Source organism: Numida meleagris, unplaced genomic scaffold, assembly GCF_002078875.1.
Source record: "Numida meleagris isolate 19003 breed g44 Domestic line unplaced genomic scaffold, NumMel1.0 unplaced_Scaffold262, whole genome shotgun sequence".
NCBI classification, from domain to species: Eukaryota; Metazoa; Chordata; class Aves; order Galliformes; family Numididae; genus Numida; species Numida meleagris.
The window spans coordinates 187,640-214,774 of NW_018364430.1; the positions used below are offsets into that span (position 1 = coordinate 187,640).

The 27,135-nt window shown below is 40.2% G+C and overlaps 1 protein-coding gene across 1 annotated transcript in view; it reads right to left on the reverse strand.

Moving 5' to 3' along the window:
- Positions 1-27,135, reverse strand: part of LOC110391014 (contactin-associated protein-like 2) — a gene marked incomplete at its 3' end in the record, with an annotated part of 175,208 nt that overhangs the window by 130,620 nt on the left and 17,453 nt on the right. Inside the window, exon 3 of the mRNA XM_021382672.1 lies at positions 11,837-12,030. Coding sequence (XP_021238347.1) covers positions 11,837-12,030 — 194 coding nt within the window. The remainder of the gene's footprint in view (positions 1-11,836; positions 12,031-27,135) is intronic.

Below are 27,135 nucleotides of genomic sequence, written 5' to 3' on the forward strand. Positions count from 1 at the left end.
CATAACTTAGACATTATTATTATATAATCCCATCATGATTTGTGACCCACCTCCTTTTGTCCCTTTTTACTGCATGATTATGACAAAAAGAAGAAATTAAATTTCAGCATCTACAAGTCACATAATATCAATTTACTTAGATGACAGTGCAGTCTCAGGAAAAAGAATGACTAAAAAAAGGATGGCTAATATGAAACAGAATAACATTTAAGTAAAAAAAATCTCATACACAGGCAAAAGTCTACTTTATCAATATGGAAAAAATGTAAATGGATGATTAGTGCTACTTGAACAAGTGATTGCAATTATGAAATCTTTTTTGACAAACTAAAAGAAAGTAAAAATTGTCTGGCAATTTTACAGAACTATCATTACATGAACTCTAAGATAGAATCAAACAGAGGTCTGAGAAAACTACTTGATTCATAATAAACATTAGGTAGACCATCAAAACATATTTGGACTACTAAATAAATAGACAGTTCCCAAATCACTAAACTCCACATCAAATATTTGTAGTTTAAGCAAATGAACCAATGCAGATGATTGTGAAAGAGCAGTGTTTTATTTCTAAGATGCAAATTAACATGAACTGGCCTGGTCTGTATAACTGTAACTTTGCTAAGGCATGCCTGTAGGAACAAACAATTCCTATCTTGCTGCCCTGCCTCCACATCCCTTCACTCTCACCCAAGAAAAAACCCACCATGAAAACCACAACCACCAAAACCCAACTAGTTTATTACATGACAAACTGACAGATGTTTGAAACTTAAAAACAAGTAAACGCAGCTTGGCATTTACATATCCCAATGTCATTTAACCCATAAACAGGTAGGGATTGGGTGAGAAATTTCTTGCAGAATCAAGGAGTTTGGATCAGCTAAAGCAATAAACTGTAGCAGTAAGTCCAGGAACTACTAACACCTGATTTAAATCTGCTCATTGTCCTCTGAATATGTGGAAACATTACAGACTCATAAAATAAAGTCAAGGCAGTATTTATACCTTATAAAATTGACTGCTTTTGCTTATCTGCTTTGAAAGACGCTGTTATTTTGTGCTTGATTTGGAAACAAGCAAGTCCATCCACACAGATCAACACTTAAATACCTTCTGCAGTCTCTTTATGTATTATTGCAAATCCTTGCTTTCCTCTTTTGTTTTCTGCCAGGTACACATACGGGTTTTTAAAGGTAATTTCTACTTTTCCTGAATATTAAGAATGAGCTCCTCCAAGGAAAAGCTTGATAGCTCTGAAGGAACATAAATGATACTTGAGCTACTTTCACCACTCAGTGACTCCTGGTGGAACCTAAGGACTCCTCAAGTTCTCTCAAATAGAGTTATCATGCGAATTCTCTTCTGATGGAGTCCATTTACTTGAGGTCATACAGCAGTTGATGAGCTGTCCTGTCTAGAATGCATTACTGCTTTAAGCCTATCACCTAGCACACAAAGAGATTCTCTCTTGCTGCATGTTTTACTTTTGCTCTATTTTTTTTTGATGAAAAGCATTGTATAGATTCTGGCACGATCTTTCAAATCTTTGGTTTTATGTAACTTTTTTTTTAATATATTTTTTTATGTTCATTGCAAGCTTTGTCCGACATGAACAGGCAGATGTGACTACAGAAAGCATAAAACCTGCTAAAGCAATACATCCCATGAGGTTTCATTAGTCATAGAAAAGTCTTTACTGAAAGAAAAATATTCCTTTTTAGAAGATTAATAACAGATTTTCTCTTCAACAACCTGTCCTATACTTCATGATTTCTCAGTTTCAGGTTCAAAATATCTCTCAAAAATCAAATTCCTTCAGTAAGCATTAGTAATAGTACTTCCAAGCGTAATCTGTCCCATTAGTTCGGGATGTGAAACATATATGGATTGCTCAGGTGACCAGCTGTGACAAATCCATCATTTAAATAAATAAAAATCTTGCCCTTTTAAGTCAGCATTACCAATCTTGAATGTCTAAATGATACACAGTAGCTAGTGATTTTATCTAATCCTCAAGAAAGAATAATAAAATTGCTACTTGTAGACCCATTCTGTAATTGCAAGCTACAGTTTACTCCAAATTAAAATCATGATTTATGGAATGTTCCTATATGAGCAATCTTAAGCATAATTTCTCTTTTTCTGGAATCCTTCTTCTATTTATGTTCTTGTGATACGTAATTTTTCTTAAGGTTTCCTATTCATATTAGGCACTTCACTGAATGTCATTTCATCTCTGATCATAGAACCATTAAGGTTGGAAAAGACATCTAAGGTCATCTAGTCCAACTGCCCACCTACCACCAATAGAGCCCGCCAAACCATGTCCCTAAGTACCAGTTTTACATGTTCCTTGAACATGTCCGGGGACAGGGACTTCCACCTCCCTGGGGAGCCTATTCAAGTGCCCAAACACTCTTTCAGAGAATAAATTCCTCCAAATATCCAAACTGAGCCTCCCTGATGCAACTTGAGCCTATTTCCTCTCATTGTATTGCTAGTTACCCAGGAGAAAAGGCTGGCACCCACCTTGTCACAACCTCCTTTCAGGTAGTTGTAGGCCCCCCAAGTCTACTCTTCTCCAGTCTAAACAATCCCAGTTCCCTCAGCCAGGCCTTATAAGGCTTGTGCTCCAGACCCCTCACCAGCTTTGTTGCCCTTCTCTGAACATACTCCAGGGCCTTAATGTCTTTCTTGCAGTGAGGGGCCTGCAACTGAACACAGTAGCTGAGGTGTGGCCTCACCACGGCTGAACACAAGGAACATAATCATCTCCCAACTCCTGCTGGCAACAAAATTTCTGAAACAAGCCAAGACGATGCAAGCCTCCTTGGACACCTAGGCACGTTGCTGACTCATGCTCAGTTGAACATCAACCATCCTTGCCTTCTTCTAGCTACTCTGCCCCAAGCTTGTACCATTGCATGAGGTTGTTGTAACTAAAGTACAGGACCCAGCACTTGGTCTTGTTGAACTTCATCCCATTGGCCTCAGCCCATCAGTCCAGCCTATCCAGAACCCTCTGTAGGGCCTTCCGATCCTCAAACGGATCAACAGTTCCCTCCAGCTTTGGGTCACCTGCAAACTTACTGAGGGTTCACTCAATTCCTGCATCCAGATTATAATCAATAAAGATCTTAAACAGAGAAAGTCCCAATACCCCTGGGGAACACTACTTGTAACCAGTTGCCAGCTGGATTTTATTCCATTCAACTCCATTCTTTGGGCCTGGCTTTCCAGCCAGTTCTTAACCCAGCAAAGAGCGTACCTGTCCAAACTATGGGCTACCAGCTTCTCCAGGAGAATACTATGGGAGACAGCATCAAAGGCTTTGCTAAAGTCTAAGTAGACTACATCAACAGCCCTTCCCTCATCCACCAGGCAGGTCACCCAGTCATAGAAGGAAATTAGGTTGGTCAAGCAGGACCTGCCTTTTGTGAACCCATGCTGGCTGATCCCCTGGTTGTCCCACACATGCCATGTGATCTCCTTCAAGATGTGTACCCTCCCTGGCACCAAGGTCAGGCTGACAGGCTTGTAGTTTCCCAGATCCTCCCTTCTTGTAGATGGGAGTCACTTCAGCAAGCCTTTAGTCCTCTGGGACCTCTCTGTTGCACCAGAACTACCAATAGATGGTGGAAAGCGGCTTGACAATCACCACTGCCATCTTCCTTGGCACCCTCAGATGTATCCCATCTGGCCTCATGGACTAGTGACCATCCCCAGGTAGAGTAGAAGGTCTCTTTCCACCTGAATTGTGGGAGGTTTATTTTTCTCCTTACCCAAGGCTTCTAGGTCAGGAGGCTAGTACTCTGAGGATAACTGGTCTGACTATTAAAGACAGAAGTCGAGAAAGCATTGAGAATCTCAACCTTTTCTTTATCCTCAGTGATCACGTTCCCTGTTTCTTCCAGTAAGAGACGGAGATTCTCCTTGGCCCTCCTCTTACTGTTAATATATTTGTAAAAATATTTTTTGTTGTCTTTTGCAACAGTGGCCAGGTGGCTGGGCTTTCACATTTCTGATTTTCTCCCTGCATATCCTATCAACTTCCTTGTGCTCTTCCAGAGTTGCTTGTTGCTTCTTCCACACAAGGTAGACTCTCTTTTTCTTTCTCCTAGGACCTCAGGAAAACCTCCCTGTTCATCCACGCTGGTCTTCTTCCCCACCAGCTCATCTTACAAGACTGAAGGACAGTCTGTTCCTATGCCTGGAAGGCTTCCTTCATGAGAAGCATCCAGCTTTCCAAGACTCCTTTGCCTTTCTGGACTGAATTGCAAAGGACCTTCCCTGCCAACATCCTGAACAGTTCGAAGTCCACCCTCCAGAAGACCAAAGTAACAGTTTTGCTGACCTTACTCTTGTCTTCACCAAGAATAGAGAACTCTACTATTTTGCGGTCACTCTGCCCAACACAGATCCTGATCACATCTCCTTCCTGTTCTTCTTTGTGAACAGCAGGTCTAGTGAGGCACCTCCCCTGGTAGGCTCTTACCAGCTGTGTCAGGAGGTTATCTTCCCCACACTCCAGGAACACCCTAGACTGCTTCCCCTGCGTTGTACTGCATTTCTAGCATGTACCAGGGAAGTTGAAGACCCCCATGAGCTGGTGATTGTGGAATTCCTGCCAGTAGCTCATAGAATGCCTTGTCCATCTCCTCATCCTAGTTAGGCAGTATATAACAGATGCCCACCAAGATGTCAGCCTTGTTGGTCTTCCACCGGATCCTTACCATTAGGGCACAGATCCTGAGGTGCAGCAGCACTGACACGGTGTGGGTAGAGACAGGGGAGTGAGAGCAGCCAAACCCCCCAGCTGTATAAAAAACAGCCACTAGAGTGCACAGTGAACAGGACAGGCAAACAATGCTTGGAGCATCAGTTTGTGCAGGCAATTCACACAGGGCAGGCAAGCAGGGTAGGTGAGTACCCCTCATGTTGGAAAGAGAAGTTCATTCGGTGATCATTACCTGCAAAGCACAGGGTGGCCACACTGTAACTGCAGGATTATCATCCTCCAAGGACAGGGACTTAGTCATGGTATCCATCCGAAGGAGAGGTAGGGCATCTGCCCTGTCAGCAAGTATATTGCAACCATAACAAAAATTGAAGGCAATCATGCAGCTGTCCAGACCTCTGACTACAAGGCTACAAGATGGAATATATAGATTAAGAAGTGTAATGGGGGACAAAAAGAGGGAAGGGGGAAACTACAGTTCACCCATGCACAGACAGGTTGTTTCAAGAGAAAAAAACAAAACAAAACACAAAACCCAAGACAGCAGTATACCATCAGGTTGAGGGAAAAACTCGTCAGACTTGAAGAAACAACACAAAGAAAAGGAGTGGATGGAAGCAAGTCTGTGCCTGAAGCTGCAAACAAAAATCCTCCTTTGCCTGCTCCACCCCCACAGGTTCCTCTGTACAAGAGGTACGAGGTCCTGGAGGTAGAAGGAAGGCCCATCTCTGGGTGATAACATCTGGCTCAGACTAGACAAACTAACAAAACCAAAACAGGAAAAGACTTCCTCCAGCATTAAGACTACATCACTGAAGAAGAGATGGGTATTGGTTATAGGTGATCCCTCCCTACAGGGAACTGAATGTCCAATATGATGATCAGACCCTCTTCTTAGAGAAGTCTGATGTCTTCCTGGGGCTCAGGTGAGGGATATCACCGGGAAACTATCTAGCCTGATATGGCCAACAGATCACAACCCCTTACTGCTTTTCCATATATGGAGAGAAAGCAGATACATGTGGGTCAAGGGCTATCAAAAGGAACTTTGGGGCCTTTGGACAATGGCTGAAGGGACTGAATGCACAGATCATCTTTTCTTCTATGCCTTGAAAAGTGGCTGGTAAATACATTTTAAGAACAGACTTTGTGGCTAAGCAACACATTCTGTTACACGAACAAAGATGAGGAACTGAACAGCTTGCTACTGGACAAAACCGGTTCTGAACCATCAAATGTAACAAGGTCAAGAGTAGAGCATGAGGAAGACATTGAGACCTTCATCTCCAACCACCAGGAGGGGCTCCAAAGACCACCGAAAGGACCACAAGGACATACTATACATGCCTGAAGAGGGGGTGGAATAATATGCTAATAGTTTTAGGACTCTTCCAGAATGTAATGACTATGCACAATCTATGCCTTTAAATATGCAACTATTGCTTCCTTCGGTGTGCATGTTCAGTGGAGTGATCCCCCATGCACACAGCGCTGTAATAAAGGGAATAGCTACTTGACATAACTCATTGTCAATCAGGTGAAATCCCTGGTGACTGGAAAAAAGGCAACATCACACCCATTTTTAAGAAGAGTAAAAAGGATGACCCTGGGAACTGCTGACCTGTCAGTCTCGCCTCTGTGCTCTGGAAGATTATGAAGCAGATCCTCCTGGAAGCTATGCTAAAGCACACAGAAGACAAGGAGGTAATATGGGAGAACCAGCATGGCTTCACCAAGGGCAAATCCTGCTTGACCAACCTTGAGGCCTTTTATGATGGTGTCACTGCATCAATGGACAAGGGAAGATCCACTGATGTCATCTATGTGGACTTGAGTAAGGCCTTTGACATGGTACCCCACAACATCCTTCTCTCCAAAATGGAAAGACATGGATTTGATGGGTGGACTGCTCAGTGGATGAAGAAGAGTCTGAAGGATTGAATCCAGAGAGTGGTGGTGAACATTTCAATGCGTGGACAGAGATCAGTGATGAGTAGTGTCCCCAAGGGTCATTGCTGGGACTGATACTCTTTAATATCTTCATCACTGACATTGACAGTGGAGCTGTGAACCCTCAGCAAGTTTGCGGACAATACCAAGATATGGAGCGTGGTTGACACACCAGAGGGATGGAGTACCATCCAGGCTTGTATAGTGAGCCCAGCAGAACTTCATGAGGTTCAACAAATCCAAATGCAAGATCTTGCGCCTGGGTTGAGGCAACCCTCACTACCAATACAAACTGAGGGATTGAAAGGGTCAAACAAAGCCCTGCCAAAAAGGACCAGGGGAACTGGTGGATGGAAAGCTGGACATGAGCCAGCAAAGTGCCCTTGCAGCCCAGAAAGCCAACCATATCCTGGGCTGCATCAAAAGAAGCATGGCCAGCAAATCAAGGGAGGTGATCCTGCCCCTCTACTCTGTGCTGGTGAGGCCTCACCTGGAGTATCGAGTCCAGATGTGGAGTCTTCAGTGCAGGAGAGACATATACCTGTTGGAGCACATCCAGAGGAGGGTAACAAAAATGATTCAAGAGATGGAACACCTCCCCTATGAGGACGGGCTGGAAGAGCCAGGACTGTTCAGCCTGGAGGGGAGAAGGCTTGAAGGTTACCTGAGAGGGGCCTTTCAGAATCTAAAGGGAAGCTACAGGAAAGAATGGGACAGACTCATGAGTAGGGTTTGTGATGATAGAACAAGGAAAAATGGCTTCAAGCTTTAAGAGGGTAGATTTATGTTGGATATAAGGAAAAAGTATTTTATGGTGAGGGTGACTAGGCACAGGAACAAATTGCTCAGAGATGTGGTGGGTGGCCCATCCCTGGAGACTTCCAAGGCAGGGCTGGATCAGGCTCCAGGCAATCTGATCCAGCTGTGGATGTCCCTGTTCATTGCAGGGGAGTTGGACTAAATGACCTTTAAATGTCCCTTCCCAACTCTAAGAATTCTATGATTCTATATAGCCCCATAAATAGATAACACCAAGTGTGTTCAAATACATTCAAAAAAAGTTCTAGTATTTCCCTTAACAGATTCCACATAGAGAAAATCTAGCAAATGAGCTTCTTTAGAATAGCACTGATGTTTATCCGTCAAGTCTTTTTCCTTAGGGTTTTGAAAAGTTTCTTGTCAGTAACAGTCTGACTTTCTGAAGGTTTCTCATTAATGCTTTTTTTTTTTGATAGAATAGCAGTGACTGTTACATTAGTTCAAAGAGATTTAATCACCACTATATCAAAATAAACATTTTCCTGTATCCATATACTTTCAGTTACTGGTACTCAATGTATAGGTTAGCAGCGTGCACCAAATGTTAAGCCTTATTGACTTCAGTAAGAATTACAACTCATTCACTCAATACAGCTGTAAGAAGAGATACTGGCAGTTGCAAGTGAATAGAGCAATACTTTTAAAATCAAGGTGTGGTAGACAAGGATTCAGAGACCATAGCCTAATAATGAAACATGCACAGGTTATTTCATGAGGAAAAAAAAAGATTTTTCCACATGGAAGAGACGTTTGAATTTGCAAAAAGATTTTCTAGTAATAAAACATCCAGAGAATTAAGAGCCAGTAAAAGCAATGCTGGTCACTTTGCAGGTTTTGCTATGGAGATGGTGAGATACCAGACACAAAAATCCTGCCAGACACAATACATCAGGGCATCCTTAAATAGAGAGCAGCAATAAATTCACATCACTCCCAAGCAACCTCAGGGCCTTGCAATAAACACTAGTCAAAACATTTCCATTAATGTATCAAAGCTCCTCTGCCTAAGGCTGCACAGTATGTGATATTCTAGTAGCAACCCAGCAACAAATAGCAATCCACATGCTATTCTAATCACATTTCATATTCCTAAAATGTTCTTATAACTGCATGTCATAATGAAATGTAACTTCTATTGAATTAAATTATATTAAGCCAATTTAAGTACTTAAAAAGAAGCCACTAATCTAGCAAATGCTTCTGTGTTGTAAGCTTCCACTCAAGATCTTATTGTGTACCCAAAAGGACAGAAGAAGTGTCAAAGCAAGTATCTAACATATTTCAAAAATATTGTTTAAAGTCATGAAAAAATATGGATTTCAAGGAAAAAAAAATAGCGACAGTTTTTGCAAAGCAAATAATTCTTGTCTATCCTAGCTGAAGGAGTACATACTAGAATTTATTCCTTCACTTTTAGTTATTATACGCTAATCATTTGTATTCAAGGACACCTGTGAGATATTGTTAAGGACTCTTTGTCTGAAAGCTTGCTGTGAGAGACTACTTGGGACTCCTTATCTCAAAGATTGCGTGAGCCATTTGGCACTCTTAGTCTCAAGGCTTACATGAAAGCCCACAGTCATTTCCAGTCTTGCCAGTCCCGCCTATGCCTGATTGCCAGGGGCAACGAAGATAAGACCAGAAAGAAAAAACGGTCCAAGGCATGGCCAAGCAACCTTCTAGGGGCGGGCCTCAGAGGAGACCAACTACCTGAGAGGGGATACACATGCTGCACATAGCAACATATGCTGTTATCTAGGGATCCAAGACTGCCAAGGTAACAGAAGAAACGAGCATATATGACTCTTTGAACAAAGGTCTTGAGAGACAGGGAGAGACATAGAGAGAATCCTCCCCACTGATGTGAGGATATCCTCATACCAATGGAATGCCACTGGAATCCACAGTAATGACTACCTCTTGCTTTATATAAAAAATCCTTCTTTTATTTCTTACATTTTTACTATTTATTGTGTTATTCAATATCATACCTGCTTCAGTATTAAGAACTGAAGAACTTTGTGTTTCTGTTTTCATTTTTTCCTCCTTTTGTTTCTCCTTTAAATTTACTTTTGTCTGGCAACAACTATTCTCAAGTATGGAACTGATGGAATGCAGGAACTATATAGCCTTTGATTTACATCTTTCTCTCACAGATTAAAAAAATTAAAATATACAAACCCAAAGAGAAAGACTAATTACTATGCAATAGGATTTGTAAGCATATTCTATATTTTCAGGATTATTGCAGTCACTACAGCCAGGAAGAATATGAATTTAAACTCTAAATTGCCTATGTTTGCTATGCTTGTCTCATGAAGTCTGACTTAGCCCTCACACTCACAGGATCTGCCTTATAGAGTCATTTTGTACAAGAAATTAAAAGGAAAAGATACCATGGGAAATTCTTCACCACCCCATTTCCACACTGGGGAAGTCTGTCTCCTCATAATGCTATTACAATAGCCCAGAAACCTTTCTTCATGCTCAGGCACCTCTCCTGTCTTTGAAACTTACTAACAGTTAGTAAGTACAGTACATTCAAGATTAAACAGAAGTGAAAATATCACTTGATTTAAAAAAAAAAAAATCTCTTTAGGAAAGTTAGGTTAAGTACTCTAGTGATGTGGGTTTTTTTTTTTGGTTTTTTTTTTTTTTGTTTTGTTGTTTTTTTTTCTTCAATGAACTGGGATTACTTGCAATTTTTACCCTATTCTAAAAAGGCAGGACATTCACAGCAGTTTTACTGCATCAACAAGCTGGCCAACCAAATACAAACACAAAATTTATAATTCTTAGGTAGCAGATTTCTGTACAACTCATCACATGGTGCTGTAGGTGATAATGATGGTCTGTAACACACCAATAATTTTCCCTGAATTCACTAAACATCTCTAATTGCTAATAAATAGATAAATGAAATATTTTCTTAACAGAAAAGCTGTCAGTATTTCTGTATTAAGATGCAGTGTAAGAATAAATCTTTCTATAAAGCCCTCAGAAGTACTGGCTCCTTTGGAAACAGGCATAGCTGGGACTAAACCAACCAAATCACATATTGCTGAAAGATTTTCCCTTCCAGTATTAAGAACAGATTATTCCTCAGCCTGGCTGTCCTGCTCTATGTATCATTCAGATAGAAAGCTATGAAGCTGGCTTTCTCATTCCCTTGAGAGAAATTCCCAATTTCAATAGTAGTTCTTTAAGAAGATTTTTCTATCTCTAAGAATATACAAACACTAAAGGCTACAAGTATTGTTATATACATAAGAGGCCTTGAAGGTGAAACCTTTTACATTCATCAAGTTTAAGCATAAGCTTTATTTTCTCCCCAGATGAACAAGATCCATACAACACATTCCTAAAGAATCCAAAGCAGTATCCGATATTTTCCTCTTCACTCCTGCTTCCACCCATCCCCAGCTTCTCATTCTCAGAATCCAGTGTGCCACATGGAGAATGCTTTTTCAATAAATTTCAATACTCTAATAAAAAACGCCTGCCTGTATATACTCCACATATTAAGAAAGTTTCTGTTACACAAACCAAACCACTGACCTCATACTGCATCTTTGACATTCATTTTAATAGACCATAATAAAAGACAGATCTGATAAAAACATAAATCTGAAACATAAAAAATTAAAGCTTGTTTGATTTGCCAGTACTTCTCTGATGAAACATATTTAATCAATTCAATTTGGTTTCAGAAAGATAGTATTTTGTTGTTCTCAAAATATACTTTTTCAAAAGACTAACCATCTAAATGAACTACTAACAGCAAGAAGGAAATTAGCAGCTTATCTGTGAAAAACATTAAAAAAAAACAGGACCAAATTCTATGCTTCTCTCTAAAATTATTACAGCATTTAGATCCCTATGGCTTCAATATGGAAAATACCACATACATTAAAAAAAAAAAAAAACTTATTCCCTAGCATACAGGCACACAAAGAACAAGCTACCTTTCAAAATAATAGAGCAGAATTTTCAGAACTATTTCTGTGTCTCACATATATCCCATGTAAATTGAAACAGTGGTGCAAACAAAAAAAACAAAATATGAGAGACCCACTGTGGAATGCAATTAACCAGAAAACATTGTTGCACATCTTCTAATAACTGCTATCATCCCAAAGAAGGCATTGCTGAGTCCTAGAGAGGACTCTTGACAACAGCTACAACTTGAATTACCACATTTTCAGCTAAGCTTAGTTCTGTCCTCGCAAATACAATACTAATGAATTGTAAAAGTGTATAAACCCTAGAAATACAATCAATCAACATCATTACAGCATACACTTCCATTATACATCAGTGACTTACCCAGATATTTCCATCCTTATGGTAAGGCTTCCAGTTTCTCCCTGTATCGCTACAGAGCATCCGATACTGAGTAACCCAGTCAGAACTGCTATACCTGCCTTGAGTTGCAATAGCACTGATTTGCTTCCTACTACCAAAATCCACCTGCAGCCACTGATAATGATCACTGTTTGATGGAGACCAGCCTCCTGCACCTGTGGATTGAAACAGAAGAGAGACACTTACTTTGAAGGGAACACATTGTGAAGATGTTGATTGCTGGAAGGCAGACCAGCTGTGAGAAGCATAATAGTAAAAAAAAAAAATAACATAAACAAAAGAAATATGATTTTTTTATGCATCTTTAGTATAAACTCAAATGCATTAACTCTGTTGCCTTAATCATTTTATTATATAGTTATAATGATTTAATGGGGTGCTTGCTAATGACTCAATGTCTTTATGATGTCTTAATTACACTTTACTAGTTTTTGCCACATTATAATTGTTCAAAGGCTGACTAATTTGCCATGAAATTCTTTGTCAGAGTCAGTTGGTACAAATCAATAACAACCTTTGGATTTCATAAGCACTTCCAATAGCATTTCACATTAAAGAGATTATACAGATAAAATGGGAGGAAAGTCAACCCTATGCATACAGAGTGAAATATCTAGTAGATACTGAAGGTCTGGATCTGGTTTTGATCTGCCGGGTGTACAAGCTGCCACAGAGAACAGTGACAGATGCCACGGAGAATGAGCTACTAGTCTTAGAAAAGAAGGACAATGATGCTAATATAATAATGTAATATTAAGACATTCATGCCATTTCTTACTCTTCTGAAATACAGAATGTTAAGGGGAGATTCGTAGTTGGATTAGAGAATCATAAAAATTCTAAGATGGACATTATCATGATATACTTACCATAATTGTAAAGATTAGGAAATAGATGACATTTCAAAAAATAAAAAATAAAAATAAAGCCACCTAACAGCTAGCAATACTGGGAAAAAAAAAACCTGGAGAATCCTGTTCTTTGTAGTCATAGTGGCCATTTAGACAAAGGAAAAAATCCTTACAGACTTACAATGATTACAGGATTGCTTTTGGATTTTGAGTTTGAATTAAATAGATGGCACAGTGTGAAGTCATAACCATGGGCCAGGTTCTATTGCTCTTAATTTCACTTACTGATTTCAGCTGACATCACAAACCTATCCTGATTGTCAAAGAATAAACTCTTTGCTATACTGTGTTATATACTCCCATCATTAGGCAGCAGCATTACCTCAGTCTTAGACAGGTGCACTAGAAATGATTACTCAGAAACATTAATTTTATATAAATATATATTTATACAATGATATATATATAATTATTTAATTATATAATATTATTATTTGTATATAAATCTTTAGGAGTGAGGAAAAAACATTTAAAACTTTTACTAGAAGTGCTTACAGGGAAAAGTAGTTCTAGGAATTCTGAAATTCAGTCCAGATCTATCTTTGCAGAGAACGGCAATAACTCACTAAAAATAGAAAAGAGCTTCTTCATGACTACTATGCAGGGAAATTGGAACAATTAGATCTATATAGTTGTGTGAATAGTAGACACTGTTTTCTCTTTTCATTCTAAGATCTCTGCCCAGTTGCCTTATTGTAGTTTGATGGCATACGAATTATGATATTTGAAAAATAACCCTTTGGTAGCTCAAAAAAAGTAAGGTACAAATGTACGCTTTTGAAAGTTATTTTGGAATACAAAGCTTACATATCCATCAATAAAATTTCCTTCAGCAATGTAACTATTGAAAATGGATGACAAACTGTAACAGTAAGAAGGCTAAAATATACCTCTTGTTTCATGCACTGTTTCACATGGATTTTGTTACGCAGGTTTACATTAAAGTAGGAGATTTTGTTAAACAAGCTTAAAAGGAAAAATCATAGCTATAATGAGACTGTTAAAACTATAATGTAATATAATTTTATTTTAGCGTATTTATAATGCTGAGTTAAATTTTGCAACTAACAAATATTCATGCCTTACAAGTTAAAACTAGGTTTATGAAAGCATTTACCTACAAATCCATTGAAAAGTTAGGTTCAGAAAGTATCCATTAGAAAAAATTGGGTGCTTAAATTTCCCCTTTTTTTCTCTTAAATTTTAGGAGAGTCAGAAAATTTTCTTCACATCATGTCTATCAAAATTTAAAGATATGTGACACAATATTTACAGTTATGATGTGAAAGCAGATGGAAACATGAGTACTGCGCGACATATGAGATGGTCACCTCCTAACCATTGCTAGTGAGACAAGAATTTTAGTCAATATTACAGAGAGCAGCAATCATTCTGTTGGTTGCCTGAACAAATTTTGTATCTCATTTTTGTGTTTGCCTTTCAGCTTTTCCAAATAGGTAAATAAATATATAGTCAAAAGGATAAAGGAGAAACATATTCAGCTACAGTTTATTAGCATGTGAGGGAACGATCTGGGAATCAGTTAAAATTTTCCACTTCCCGTTTGATTCATGAAGCTGTGTAATGCTGGGGAGCTGATTAATTTGTTCATTTGGTTTGTGACATGTGGGTAACCTCTACTGAATCAAGGATTGATAAAGGTTCTCTGTTTGTTTGTTTGTTTGTTTGTTTATTGATTACAGATTAATTTAGAAGAAACCTGGATTAGATACAATTCCCCCACCAACAATGAGATCCCTGCAAAGGCTCTGAATTAATCAAAGCACTTGAAGTACTTTTGTGTCTTCACTCAGGAAGCATTCACTTTAAAAATCTCACATCCCCAGGAATGTGCACATGCTTACAGCTAAGCATTGTGTTGAATAAAAACATCTTCCTCACTAGAATGAAAGGAACTACCTCATACTGGACACAGAATAGAGGAGTTAATGACAAAATATTTAACAATTTTTTTCCTTTTAAAAGGAGTACTGAATTAGAAAATCAAACCTGTTTTTCACAAAAATATGGCATTTTTTAGAAACACGTTTGTTTTTATAGCCATTATATAATGACAGAATAACAAATTAAGGAATGGGCGAAATAACCTAATGTAAACTGTTTGCTTTTAATTATCACTGGTTATATTCTGAATTATTGCATTGTTTGTATTTTTTTATTATGGTGGGAAAAAAAAGACATTGAATACATCTGTAATGATATCATATTCCATTTTACTTCATGTACTGCCTTTAATGCAATATACACTAAATACTATGAAATCAACGTGAATTATGAATAATTAGAAATAATGGCAACTACAAAATATTTAAAATATATTAAACATGCATATAATATACTTTACTGTCATTAAACAGGCAAGGAGCACATATTGGTAGTAGAGCTGTAACAAATACAGACAATATCTGCTTCCTATTTTTACACTATTCCAGAATTTGTTGTGATTAAACACACTCACTCAGCAGTGAAAATAATTGACTCAGTGACATTAACTAAGAGAGTCACTGAGTACTATAATTTATACTGGATAGCACTCTACTGCACAAAAAGGACAACTTGTGCAAGAATGATTGTACATGACCCTTTAATAGCAGGTACCAGAGAACTGTATGTTCAACATAAGTGGTACACAGATATTTATGCATTCAGGCAACATTCATGCACAGAAAAGCCTAAGAATCTTAAACAGAAAAGCCAGTCAGAGCATGTCTGTTGATAAAGAAGTCTGTGAAAGACTTTTTTAAAGTTCTATTTTCAAAACAGTTACTGAAAGTTGTTTGATCTGCTCCTACTGCAGACTGACCAACGTTTTACAAGTTTACTACTGAAAAAAGATATTAAGTGGTGCAGAAGATGCACAAAACCATATTCAAAATTGAAAGAACTTGTATAACTTGGTGTAAGGGACCAATGAAAAACTTGATTCAACAACTTGAATTTAAGAGAGGAGGTGGGAGAGGCAGGCCAGGTTCTGCAGAGGAGGGTCATGAAGGTGAACACTCATGTTTTGATGTTGTTGGTCAACCTACCACACACAGATCAAGATCCCAGCTAAAGACAACACTGGATCTGAGGATGTGGTGAAAAATCTGTTCTTCATTCTCTTCCTCTTTTCCTTTTAGTCTCTTTTCACTTGTTTTCTTTAGTAGCCCTTGCCTAAACATGCCTTAAACTAGTTGACTAGGTTATAATATCTGTGCCAAAGTACCTTTCATCCACAATATTTATTGTTGTTAGAAAGCTGTCTGATTTTGCCTCAAGGTAATTGTTTAACTTTACACATAGAAAACAGCAGTACAACATTGAGTGGGTCTAGTAACACGGATAAATGCAAATGCAAAAGACTTGCGTGGTTAAAAATCTTGCACTTCAATCTCCCTGGGTGGCAAAGATCAATTTTACCCTCTATTAGGCAAAGCCCTCTAAAACAACAGCAATCCTTATATAGGAAACCACAGCTAATTAAAACAATCTGTTCCTGTCATTAACATGGATAAGTATTTTCTATTTCTTTATCATAAATAAAATGCATCGTTAAGTTTCTTATATTCATATGCCAAATTTGGATTTGTAATCCAATCCCTCTTTTCAAAGTAGAATTTTTCTTTTGAATGTTTTAAAAGTTTTTTTCCGGAAGAACAGCAATGAAATTACAGACAAGGACATGAACAGCCCTGATAGCAGGGTTAAAAAGGAACACCCTGCTTTGGAAACTGCCAGTGTTGATATTTAGAAGGCAACAGTTGTTGAGAAAATAACAAGATGATTATAGTCAACCTCTACTTTAAATTACCTACATTTATTCGGGGGGGGAGGGCGGGGGAAGATGGACACATGAAACAGTACAGAATTGACAACAATATTTCTTCATCTCCAGAGTTCAGTATTAGAATTTACCCCAAATAAGACCACATTTACTAAAAAATGGCAAATTAGACCCAAACTTTATCATAACTCCCCATGAGTTTCAATAGAAACTTTACAGAAATACATCAAGAATTGGTCTCAAGTAAGCCTTCACTCTCAAGTAAGGATCTAAATTACTTATAAAATATAAAATATAACTGACAAAATTCATGGACAACAGAAGATTAGAAAGATCCAATATAAATTCCTCAAATTAGCATTCCATGAGCAGTTGAAAATTTGCAGAGAGGACAGTATCAGCATTAATCTTCACTTCTGAAAGTTTGAAGTAGCTCACTAGTCTATGCAGTGTCCTCTACTACTACTGTCTTCTGGTAGATGTTACCAGTATTTTCCCTTGGCGCATCTTGCGCTCCCTTGTAAGGTATACTTTTTATTTATTTACTTACTTCTCCTTTAAAAACAGGTTGGTGTAGGGGAATAAAAAGTTGCCCTAATTCACTTTAGCAAGTACTTTCAGACTTTGTTAGATTGATATTAAAAGTCCTCCCCTCCACTAAAAAATAGGCAAGGGGAAAAATATTCCTAATTATATTTCTTAAAATCATTTCATTATAATTTAAAAACTCAAAAATTAAGAGTGAGAATTACCCAAGAGGTAACAGTAGTTATCTGGATACAGTCCACATGGATCTTTTTTTTTAAAGAACATTATAATTGCTATATTATTTTTAAAATCTCAATAGATCTTTCTTGTAGTAAATGCAATTAAAATAAATCCGTTGATGTAGTGTCTGCTTCTTGATGCTCACTGCTTCCTAGGATCTGTTGGTAAGGAACAGTGTTGATGACTAACAGTGAAAATTATGTGAAAGAGATCTCATAGTTGTCATTCACAGTTGTCAGACTTAAAACGGTAAAAATCATAAGCCTGAGGAGTCTCATATCTTGAATCTGCTGTTCAGGAACAAACACTGAGCAGCCTTGGTTATTTTAATGAACACATCACATTAAACTGTGCCTTTCCCATCTGTTCTGCATTCTAATTACATGTGCAAAAGGAAGCTTATTCACAGCTTCATCCTAATGGAATCTTAGAACTTGGATGAGTTTTAAATACGCAGTGTGTATCATCTATATTCAAAGGATCAAGCAGCTTCTTATCCATGAGGTGTTTTCTTGTTTTTCAGACTGAAAATTGAGGCATAGCAGTGGTTATCTGCACCTGGCATACAAACCCCTCACATACAAAATAACCACAGAGGCACACGAGAGACAAGGAAGAGATTATAAAGATCTCCCTTTACTCATAACTTAGTTTCAATCAAGAGGACACAAATCCTTCACTGCGTGTTTATACATTGCAGCACTACAGTTTTTCTAGCAAGTCTGGTCATACTCCTGGCAATAACTAACAACAGTTCAGCTAATGGATAACAAATAGTAGACATTCCCTCTGCAGTGCCCCTGCTGAGTTATCAAGCCCTGATTAGCAGATTGTTACCCAGCATTTACTAATAGCCAGAAAAGGAGATGCTGTAATAGTAAAGTACTACCAACTATGACTGAGTAGCATTTGCAGCACTTTGAAATCCAGATACAAGATTATTACTACATCGCTGGTATTTCCTTACAACTGTTGTGATTTCTCATTAGTACAGATGACAGTCAGAGAAAAAGGAATTGAAGTTTTCACCTGATCTGTACCATTTCCATTAGCAATGAGATGCCTAAACACTTTATGATCACCTCAGTGGTCTTTTTCCCATTATTACAACCCACAAACTCAAGGAAAGGAAAACTGAATTTGTCAGTTAAATTGTGATATCATGGCTCATCTTGATTAGTTTTTTTTCCACAAAAAAAAAGAAAAAAATATTGTAGATGTAGCAAGTCATTATTCAAGTGTTCAAAGTGACAAGTGCTAAAGAGTAAAAACTGAATATACTCTCTTACAGAGACTTACCAAGTTAGCTGGTGAAGTGAATATAGTTTCTGCTTGTGATATGCAAGCAACAGTACCTCGAAATGCTCACTGATAATAACAAATAAAGCCTACATGACTATTTCATTACTCTATTTACTATTTTTTTTTTAATTGAAATCTTTATCCCTGGCAAACATTTCTTGTATCAGTGATTTCTCTCTTGAAATGCCCTGCTCACGATGTACTCCCTCCAGCTGTCATAGAATCATAGAATCACAGAATAGCTTGAGTTGGAAGGGACCCCAAGGATCATCAAGTTCCAACCCCCTTGCCACAGGCAGGTCCATAAACAGCCAGATCTCGCAGCAGACCACGTTGCCCAGGGCTCCATCCAACACGGTCTTCAACACCTCCAGGGATGGGGCATCCACAACCTTTCTGGGCAGCCTGTTGCAGTACCTCACCACTCTCTCTGTAAAGAACTTCCCCCTGACACCAAGCTGAGCAGTGCAGTTAAAACATTAGAGGGAAGGGAAGCCATCCAGAGGGACCTGGACAGGCCCGAGAAGTGGGCCCATCAGAACATAATGAGGTTCAACAAGGCCAAATGCGAAGTGCTGCACTTGGGCCGGGGCAATCCCTGGTATTTATACCAACTGAGGAAAGAACTCCTTTAGAACAGCCCTGCGGAGAAGGACTTGGGGGTCTTAGTGGACAAGAAGCTGGACATGAGCCAGCAGTATGTGCTTTCAGCCCGGAAGGCCAACTATATTCTGGGCTGCATTAAAAAGGGGGTAGCCAGCAGGGAGAGGGAGGTGATTGTCCCCTCTACTTAGCTCTTGTGAGGCACCATCTGGAGTATTGTGTCCAGGCCTGGGGCCCCCAGTACAAGAAAGACGCAAAGCTCTTGGAGCAACATCAGAGGAGGGCCACTAAGAAGATTAAAGAGCTGGAGCACCTCTCCTATGAAAAAAGGTTGAGAGAACTGGGCTTGTGAAGCTTGGAGAAAAGAAGACTCCGGGGAGACCTCATTGTGGCCTTCCAATACTTGAAGAGAGAGTATAAACAGGAGGGGGAACGAATGTTTGTGAGGGTAGATAGTGATAGGACAAGGGGGAATGGTTTTAAGCTGAGACAGGGGGGATTTAGGTTAGATATTAGGAGGAAGTTTTTCACTCAGAGGGTGGTGACGCACTGAAACAGGTTGCCCAAGGAGGTTGTGGATGCCCTGTCCCTGGAGGTATTCAAGGTCAGGCTGGACGTGGCTCTGGGCAGCCTGGTCTAGTGGTTGGCGACCCTGCACTCAGCAGGGGGGTTAAAACTAGGTGATCTTTGAGTTCCTTTTCAACCCAGGCCATTTTATGATTATATGATATAGGTTGGTTTGTTTAACAATAGGAATTAGTACATTAGTTTAAGAACCAATATATTAGTTCTGCAGAAGGAATCCATAAGTGATAGTTCTAAAAACTTTCCATTTCCATTTCCAGCTTTAGTGGGTGAGGATGTAATGAACATGTAATACATGTGAAAATATAACCTGTTCATGAACGATCAATTGGTGGAGCATTCTTGGAGTTATTTTGATGATATCTCAGCATTGCCAATAAGGAATATCTTGTTCAACAGTAACAAAACCTTGCTGTTAAGTTTCTACTAATAATTGATTTCTTTAAACCATTTGGTGACCACAAACGGACAACCTCTGTGTGCAGGACCCGTTGAGAACAGGACTCCCTGGGCAACCCCGGAGAGTTCACCAGAGGGACTTCGCACCTCAGTTAGATCACTGCCAGAACAGACAAGGACCATCTGAAAAAAAAAAGTATTCTTTACTTTTAAGTTTTGGGGACCAGTCTATTGAGGAGCCACCTGTAAGTCAGCAGAGATTGCAGGGTTGGTTGGATTTGGAAGAACCCAATCGCAGGTGGGAGTCCTGCTGGGTCTGAGAAGGAACCCATAAGTCAGCGGAGATCACAGGGTTTGCCAGATTTGGAAAAACCCAACTGCAGGTAGGAGTTCTGCTGGGTCTGGGAAGCCACCCATAAGTAAGCGGAGATCACAGGGTTGGCATATTTTGGGTCATGAGCACCTAGGTATACATTTGGGAAATAACTGATTGTAGGTTTGTGTCCTACCAGGTATATATGGGTTTTGAAACTAAGGCTCTGAAACTTGGTTTTGATAACGCATTTTATTTAATGCCTAAGGAAACCGGGAACATCAATGAAGTAACAGGACCAGTTCTTAAAATCGAGTGTCCTAATTGTGGGACTAAGTGCTGGGTGTTTAAGGAAATTGGAGAATTGTATGTTTTGACTCATGGTTTTTTGGGGATTTTTTTTTTTTTTTAAGGGAGTGGGACAAACTGTTTTGATGGTATATAGAAGTTCAGTTGATGGTACATGGAATTCTTGATTTTAATGGTATATGGAAGTGTAATTGATGGTATGTGGAAGTAATTGTAATTGACCATATGGATTTGTAATGGTATATGGAAGTATAATTAATAGTGCGTGAAAGTGTAAAGCCCCCACTGGACTGAAAGCGTTGTGCAAATAGCAAGGAAATGGGACACTGGGGGAGAAGCTGTCCCAAGATGAGGGAGAGGGAACCATCTCTGATCACAGAAGCTGAATGACAGGAACCTGGGGAGTCTACACTAGCAGACCCACTGGTTAAATTGGAGTGAGGGGAGCAGGGTAAAGAGGTTAATTTTCTGGTGGATACAGGTGCCTCCTATTCTGTCCTACATCAAGAACTATTACCCATAGATGCTGATTTTGTAACAGTAGTAGGAGCTACTGGCCAACAAGAAAATCTTATTTTTGTGACCAGTTGAATATAGGCTGGGAACACAAATAGGAATACATAAATTCTTGTACATGCCCGTTTCTCTGAATTCTCATCCATTAATTGGACGAGACTTATTAAAACAAATGGATGCAGAGATTAAATTCAATAAAGGAAAATAAGGGTCAAGGAAGACCAAATTTTAAGTCTGGCTTTAACACAGACTGGGAAAAACAGTGTTATTTCCCTAGAAGTTACAGAAATCCTGAATCAGGCATATCCAGGAGTGTGGGCATCGGGGACAGCTGGCAGAACCAAAAATGCAGCCCTGATAGAAGTTAAGTTAAAAGCAGGACTCAGCCTAGTCAGAGCAAAGCAGTACCTTTTGAGGATACAAGATTGTAAAGGGATAAAAGAAATAATAGATAACTTTTTGGAGTACAGCTTATCAGTTGAATGTGAATCCAAATACAACACCCCAATCTTGCAGGTGAAAAAAAATCAGATGGCAAGAGCTATTGCTTGGTGCAAGATATGAGGGCAATTAATAGAATTGCTGAAGATATACACCCAGTGGTGGCAAATCCATACACTTTATTAACCAAGTTGAGGAATGAGCAGATGTGGTTTACCATCCTGGATTTGAAGAATGCTTTCTTCTTCCTGGCTTTAGCCACAGAAAGCCAAAAATTATTTGCCTTTGAATAGGAAAATCCTGATACTAGGAGAAGGACTCAGGTAACCTGGACAGTGTTACCTCAGGGTTTTAAGAATAAGCTCGATGATTTCTGGGAAACAACTAGCTCATAAGCTCAAGACTTGGGCTCCACCAACTCAAGATGGAACTTTTTCGCAGTATGTGGATGACATGCTCATTACCACAGCAACAAAAGGGGACTGTGTTCAATGGACTGTGAGTTTGCTGAGTTTTCTTGTTTTAAATGGTTATCAAGTTTCTCAACAGAAAGCTCATTTAGTCTAGCAGCAAGTTGTTTACCTCAGATTTGAAATCTCAGGAGGACAACGAGAACTTAGAGCAGAATTGTAGGAAGCAATTTGCCAAGTGCCCAGACCACAGACAATAAAAGAACTCAGAACCTTCCTTGGCATGACAGGTTGGTGTAGACTATGGATCTATAATTACAGGCCTTTGGTAAAACCTTTACATAATTACTGAAAAATAACCAGTCTAGGTTGACATGGACTGGAGCGGCAAAAAAGGGCATTTGAAGAACTAAAGGCATTTGAAGGAACTAATGAGATCTCCAGCCCTAGGCCTTCCAGACATTACAAAACCATTTGACTATTCTCTCACAAGAAACAAAGGTATAGTCTTGGGTGTTCTTGCCCAACAACTAGGACCCTATAAAAAGGCAGTTGCCTACTTCTCCAAGCAATTGGATGAAGTGAGCAGAGGCTGGCCAGTGTGCCTATGAGCAGTGGCAGCAGTTGTTCTTAATATCCAGGAAGCTCGCAAATTTACTTAGGGACAGAAAATGACTGTATTGGTATCCCACTTTGTTTCTGCAGTTCTGGAACAGATGGGAGGCCACTGGCTTTCCCCTCCCAGATTTCTGAAATATCAGGCCACACTGGCAAAACAAGAGGATATCAACATAGAAATTACTAACACTGTGAACCCAGCATCTTTCCTCAACGGAGCCATCTCCAGGCTGGTAGCACACGACTGCCTGGAAACCATGGAGACGGTCTATGCCAGTTGGCCAGACCTAAAGGAGGAACCAGTGGACAATGCTGAGGATTCCTGGTTCATCGATCGAAGCAGTCTTGTGAGACAAGGAAACCGTAAAGCAGGATATATGGTAACTACTACTGACAAGGTAATTGAAGCAAAACCATTACCCATGGGGACTTCTGCTCAGAAAGCTGAAGTAATTGCCTTGACAAGAGCTTTAGAGCTGGCAGAAGGGAAGAGGATAAATATATGGACAGATTCTAACAATGTATTTGGGGTGGTACACACTCATGGTACCATTTGGAAAGAGTGAGGATTGCTCACACACAAGGGAAACAAATTAAGCATGTCAAAGAAATCTTATATCTATTGCAAGACCAAAAAGCATGGCTATTATACATTGTAAAGGACATCAGAAAGGTAACACTGTACAGGAAACTGGAAATAAGATGTGGATCAGGCAGCACAACAGGCTGCTGAAGGAAAAGAAATTGAACTGGCTTTAATTCCAGATGGTATACTTAAAATCTCTGAACCTGAGTCAGAACTTGTAAAATATTCTAAAGAAGATAGGAATATGTTCTAAGGGAACATAATAAAACATATTGGGGAGCAGATATTCCTTATAAGTATTTGAACAAAGTAATTGTCGGTTGTAATCTGTATACCACAGTGAAACAGGTTACTCAAGAACGTGAAATCTGTTTGAAGAACAACCCTTATACCAGGAACAGGGTACAAGTGGGGTCTATTAAGGAAAGGGAACATTCCAGGACAACAATGGCAAATAGATTTCTCAGAACTTCCTAGAAAAGAAGGGTACTGGTACTTACTGATGCTGACAGACACTTTTTCTGATTGGCCAGAACCTTTTCCTTGTAGGACAAATAAGGCAAGAGAAGTTACAAGAGTGTTATTAAATGAAGTAATACCTCAATTTGGGGTCCTTGGCATGATATCATCAGACAGGGGTACTCACTTTTGTGAGCAGGTGGTACCACAAATGAGTAAAATGCTGGGAATTGATTGGCAATTGCACACACCCTATCTACCATGAGCAAACAGGCAAGTGGAAAAGATAGATTATTTCATAAGACATCAAATAGCTAAAATTTGTCAGGAAGATAATTTATAGTGTTATCAAACACTCCCTATAGCTTTGATGGGAGGGTAAATTCAACTCTCTCTAAAGAGAGTTTAAGTCCTTTTGAAATACTGTACGATAGATCTTACCAAATTCAGTTTAAGGGGGGGATCTGAATCAATCGGGTGAAAACTCTTTCAGAAATAGAGGTTTAGATCAACCAATTCACCCCTTTAAACCAGGAGACTGGGTGTATATTAAAGCTTTTTCAGGTCAGCCATTGGAAGAAAAGTGGAATGGACCATTCCAAGTGCTGCTGACAACTTTTACTGCAGTCAAGATCAGGGAATGACCCAACTGGATTCACTATTCAAGAGTGAAGAAGTCGCCAGGAGAGCAATGGACATCAGAAGCTGAGGGACCAATGATTTTGAAGCTTTCTCAACATCGGTGACAGTACTTGTGATGAATGTATTGACTATTGTTGTTGCTTTTGCCCCGAGGTTGTCAATAATACACACTGAAGATAACTTTCTGGTTCAGGTATTGGACAGACTGACCAGAGGTGAAGCATTACTGGATCTGCTGCTCACCAATGTGGAGGAGATCATTAAAGCCGTTAAGGTTGGAGGCAGCCTGGACTGCAGTGACCATGCCCTGGTTGAGTTCATGATCTCAAGAAATGTGGGCCTGGCAAAGAGTGGGGTCAGGACCAGGACCGTGAACTTTGAAAGAGCGAACTTTAGGCTGTTTAAGGTATTGTTGGCCAAGATCTCTGGAGATGCTGTCTTTAGAGACAAAGATGTTGAGGAAAGCTGGCTGCTCTTCAAGGATGCCTTTCTAAGAGCACAAGAGCTCTCCGTCTCTCTGAATAAGAAAGCAGGCAGAGAAGGCAGGAAACCAGCATGGCTTAGCAAAGACCGGCTGTGCAAACTGAGGGCAAAGAAAGGTACAGACAAGCTTTGGAAACAAGGACATGTCACCTGGGAAGAATACAGGGATGCTGTCCAGACTTGCAGACGTGGGATCAGGAAAGCCAAGGCACAGGCAGAACTGAACATGGCGAGGGATGTTAAAAACAATAAGAAGAACAATTTACAGGTACATTGGCCAGAAGAGACAGGCCAAAGTGAGTGTACCTTCTTTGGTAAATGTAAAAGGAGAACTGGCTTCAACAGTTGTGGAGAAGGCTGAGGTACTGAATGAGTTCTTTGCCTCGGTCTTCACTGGCAGCCAGGATTCTAATATTTCTCATGTCCCTGAACCCTGCATCCCTAAACCTCTCGGTGGGGACTGGGGGAGTAAATCCCCCCACACACACACTGTAAGGGCAGAGCAAGTCTGAGACTGCCTCATGTGACTGAATACATACAAATCTATGGGGCCAGATGACATGCATCCCAGGGTTCTGAAGGACTTGGCTGAGGTGGTTGCCTAGCTGCTCTTCATCGTATTTGAAAAGTCATGGCTGTCAGGTGAGGTCCTGGGTGACTGGAAAAAGGGTCATTTAACTCTCATTTTTAAGAAAGGGAGCAAGGAGGATCCGGGGAACTGCAGGCCAGTGAGTTTCACCTCTGTGCCTGGGAAGATCATGGAACTGATCCTCCTGGATGACATGCTAGATCACATGAGGAGTGAGCATGAGATCTGAGACAGCCAGCATGGCCTTGCCAGGGGAAGGTCATGCCTAAACAATCCAGTGGCCTTCTATGATGGAGTGACAGCATTGGTGGACAAAGATAAGGTGACCGATGTCATTTACCTGGACTTGTGCAAGGCCTTTGACATGGTCCCCCACCACATCCTTATCTCCAAATTGGAGCGATGTGGATTTGACAGGTGAACCACACAGTGGATAAGGAACTGGTTGAAAGGCTGCAGACAAAGGGTGGTGATCAATGGTTCTATGTCCAGGTGGAGACCAGTAATGAGCAGTGTCCCTCAGGGGACTGTCTTGGGACTTGTACTCTTCAATAGTCAATGACATTGATGATGGAATTGAGTGCACCCTCAGCAAGTTTGCTGATGACACCAAGCTGAGAGGTGCCGTTGACACAATGGAAGGAAGGGATGCCATTCAGAAGGACCTCAACAGACTGAAAATGTGGGCCCAGGTGAATCTAATGAGGTTCAACACAGCAAAGTGCAAAGTTTTGCACTTGGGCCGGAGGAATCCCAGGCAGATATGCAGACTGGGAGGAAAAATCCTTGAGAGTAGCCCTGCAGAGAATGACCTGGGGGTACTGGTGGATGAAAAACTGAACATGAGCCAGCAGTGTGCTCTTGCAGCTCAGAAAGCAAATGGTATCCTGGGCTCCATCAGAAGAGGGGTGGCCAGCAGGAACAGGGAGGTGATTGTCCCTCTCCACTCTGCCCTCGTGACGCCCCGTCTGGAGTACTGCATCCAGGTCTGGGGCCACCAGTACAAGGAAGACAGGGACCTGTTGGAGAGGGTCCAGAGGAGGGTCACAAAGATGATCAGAGGGCTGGAGCACCTCCCCTGCGAAGACAGGCTGGAGGAGTTGGGCCTGTGCAGTCTGGAGAAGAGAAGGCTGTGAGGAGACCTCATTGCAGCCTTCCAGTACCTAAAGGGAGCATACAAACAGGAGGGGAGTCAACTCTTTTAAAGGGTAGATAATGGCAGGACAAGGATAAACAGTTTTAAGCTCAAGGAAGGAAGGTTTAGGTTGGATATCAGGGGAAGTTCTTTACCAAGAGAGTGGTGAGGTGCTGGAACAGGCTGCCCAGAGAGGCTGTGGATGCCCCATCTCTGGAGGTGTTCAAGGCCAGGTTGGATGAGGCCCTGGGCATCCTGGTCTAGTATTACATATGGAGGTTGGCATCACTGCCTGTGGCAGGGGAGTGTTGGAGCTTGATGATCCTTGAGGTCCCTTCCAACCCAAGCCATTCAATTCTATGATTAGCCAATGCCAAAATGGCACAGATTTTCAGAGTGCCACC